At 61.8% G+C, this 2,437-nt stretch overlaps 1 protein-coding gene across 4 annotated transcripts in view; it reads left to right on the forward strand.

The window, feature by feature from the left end:
- The first annotated feature begins 548 nt into the window (after nt 1-548).
- LEF1 (lymphoid enhancer binding factor 1) overlaps nt 549-2,437 on the forward strand; it is a 109,386-nt gene continuing 107,497 nt past the window's right edge. For all 4 annotated transcript variants that reach the window (XM_011361458.2, XM_011361460.2, XM_011361459.2 and 1 more), the window contains exon 1: nt 549-1,876. In XM_011361458.2, coding sequence (XP_011359760.1) covers nt 1,664-1,876 — 213 coding nt within the window. In that variant the 5' untranslated portion in view covers nt 549-1,663. The remainder of the gene's footprint in view (nt 1,877-2,437) is intronic.

A 2,437-nucleotide genomic window follows, 5' to 3' on the forward strand; every position in this document is an offset into this window, starting at 1 on the left:
CTATCAATGTGGTGTCGATCACAGCTGCGGCGGCTTCGCTTTCATCTTCTTTCCCTTTACAGAGGGAGGGGAGAGAAGGAGGCGGAAAGGAGGTGCGGGAGAGACTGCCAGAGGAAGGGGACGGAGGAGCGGGGGGCAAGAGAAGAGATGCTTAGATGAAGTTAAACCATTCGAGCAGTTTCTTGTCAATTTCACGCGGGTAAAGCGTGCCTCTCCGTGGGTTACAAAAAGCGCCGGGTTCTTCTTTCCCTCGTCAAATTCCCTCTAGGAGCGCGTGCACGCGCGCGCGCGCGCGCGCGCGCACACACACACACACACACACACACACACACACACACACACACACACACACACACACACACAACTAGGACTCGTCCTACAGGCTCTGGGAAAGAAAAAAAAAGTCCTCAATCACCACCTCCAACTCGCGGGCCCCTCCGCCCCCCCCCCCACTCCCACCAGCGGACAGCCAAGGAGAGCTGGGGCCGGGGGAGGGGAGGAGGAGGAGAAGCGACGCAAGTGGGTAGCTTTTCAGCGCGGGCAAGGCGCGGGAGGAGGAGAAGCGGTGGGGAGGCGCAGCCGCTCACCTGCGGGGCAGGGCGCGGAGGAGGGACCCAGGCTGCGCGCTCTCGGGCTGAGAGGCTGGTTGTGCCCGGGTCCCCGCACGCGGCCGAGCTCAGGGCGTCCCCCTCCCCTCGGCCGGGCGAACCCGAGGGCAGCAGCTCATTGCTTGACAGAGCAGCCCGGCGGAGGCGTGGAGAGCGGCGAGCGAGAGAGCCTGCGAGCAGGCAGAGAAATTCGAGCCGGGAACAAAGAGTGGTCCGGCTGTGTGTGTGTGCGTGTGTCGGCTCCAGTTCTCCGCAGAAGCTTTTGGGTCCGAGGCCCCTGCTGTGACTCCCCGAGACCCCGCGGTGCCCTCCACTGCCGCCTCCCAGCGCTCGCCCGCACAAACTTTATTCTTGGCAAACTTCTCTTTCTCTTTCCCTCCTCCTCCGCCCCCACCTTCTCTTCCTCCTCCAGCAGATTAAACGCGTCAGGAGAAGGAAAACCGAAGCTAAGGGAAGGAAATAAGCTCTGAAACGGACATCTCCAACCCGGTGGCTCTTTTTTTTTTTTTTTTTTTTTATTCTCCAGGAAGTGGACATTTTATCTTTTGATTCTCCTTGCACCTTCCTCGTTGGGGGCAAACGGAGCCTTTTCGCCCAGCTTCCCTCTTTTCTCGGAAAATTCCCAACTCGGCACCGGAGGGAGACGCCCCGACGGACCCTCCTCTGTACTTTGGAGAGTAGTGTCTCCTCCAGAACCGCCGTCCTCTGCGCGCAGACCCTGGAGGAGCTGGGGGCGTGGGGTGGCCACCAGGGCAGCCAAGCCTAGAGCACCCCACACTGCGCCGCGCAGACGCCCCAAGAGGCGCCGGCCCTCGCAGCCCGGTGCCCACCGGCCTCGGGGGCAGGCGCCGGTGTTGGTCTCCGAGGAGCGGGAAGGCGCGGGCGGCCGCCGGAGTTCGGGCGCCGCCGCAGCACGGGCCCAGCTTCCTCCACTCTCCTCCCTCAAGCATCCTTTCAATTCTCCTTTCTTCCTCACCCCTTTCGTTGACCCCTTCTCTTTCCTGCTGTCGCCTCGGGTGCTCTCCCAGCAGAGCGGAGATTATAGAGTGGTCGGCATGCCCCAGCTCTCCGGGGCAGGAGGCGGCGGCGGGGGAGACCCGGAACTCTGCGCCACGGATGAGATGATCCCTTTCAAGGACGAGGGCGATCCCCAGAAGGAGAAGATTTTCGCTGAGATCAGTCACCCCGAAGAGGAAGGCGACTTAGCCGACATCAAGTCTTCCTTGGTTAACGAGTCCGAAATCATCCCGGCTAGCAACGGACACGAGGTGAGCGGGCCGCGGCCGGATCAGCAAGAGGCGTGGCGGGTCCCGGGGAAAAGCCGAGAGCCCAGGAGGGAGCCGGGCAGACCCGGCGACGGTCTCTTTGAGATCCCTCCTTTGCTAGGGGTGGAGTGGATGAGCCCCCTGGTCAGCATTCTTCCTTTGTGTATGTGTGCATGCGCGCGTGTCGGGTGGGAGATGCAGGGTTATGCAGGGAAACTTATTCCAAGCGGGCCTGTTCGGGGATCGGTAGCGAAACCGTCGGTTTGGGGGCAGGACAAGCTGACCCTAAGGCATAACGTTTGGCCTTCGGACTTTTTAGTGGCGTTGAGAGGGTGCAATGCATTAAAGCGAGGATGTGTGAACTGAGGTCTTTTGAAGGACGGAAAACAGAGTGCACCCGCTATCTTTTTCGGTAGATGTGTATGCAAAAGTGCGTTAAACCACCAAAGGCTTAGGTGGAGACGTGCAGAGCCACAGGCGGAGAGGAAGGGGAGGCGGGCGTGGGCCGGGGACAGGCGGGGCCGGCCCAACCGCCGCTTAGCGGGGCTCGCGCGGCGCCGGCCG

The sequence above is a fragment of the Pteropus vampyrus genome, unplaced genomic scaffold (genome assembly GCF_000151845.1).
Source record: "Pteropus vampyrus isolate Shadow unplaced genomic scaffold, Pvam_2.0 Scaffold67, whole genome shotgun sequence".
Classification (NCBI taxonomy): Eukaryota; Metazoa; Chordata; class Mammalia; order Chiroptera; family Pteropodidae; genus Pteropus; species Pteropus vampyrus.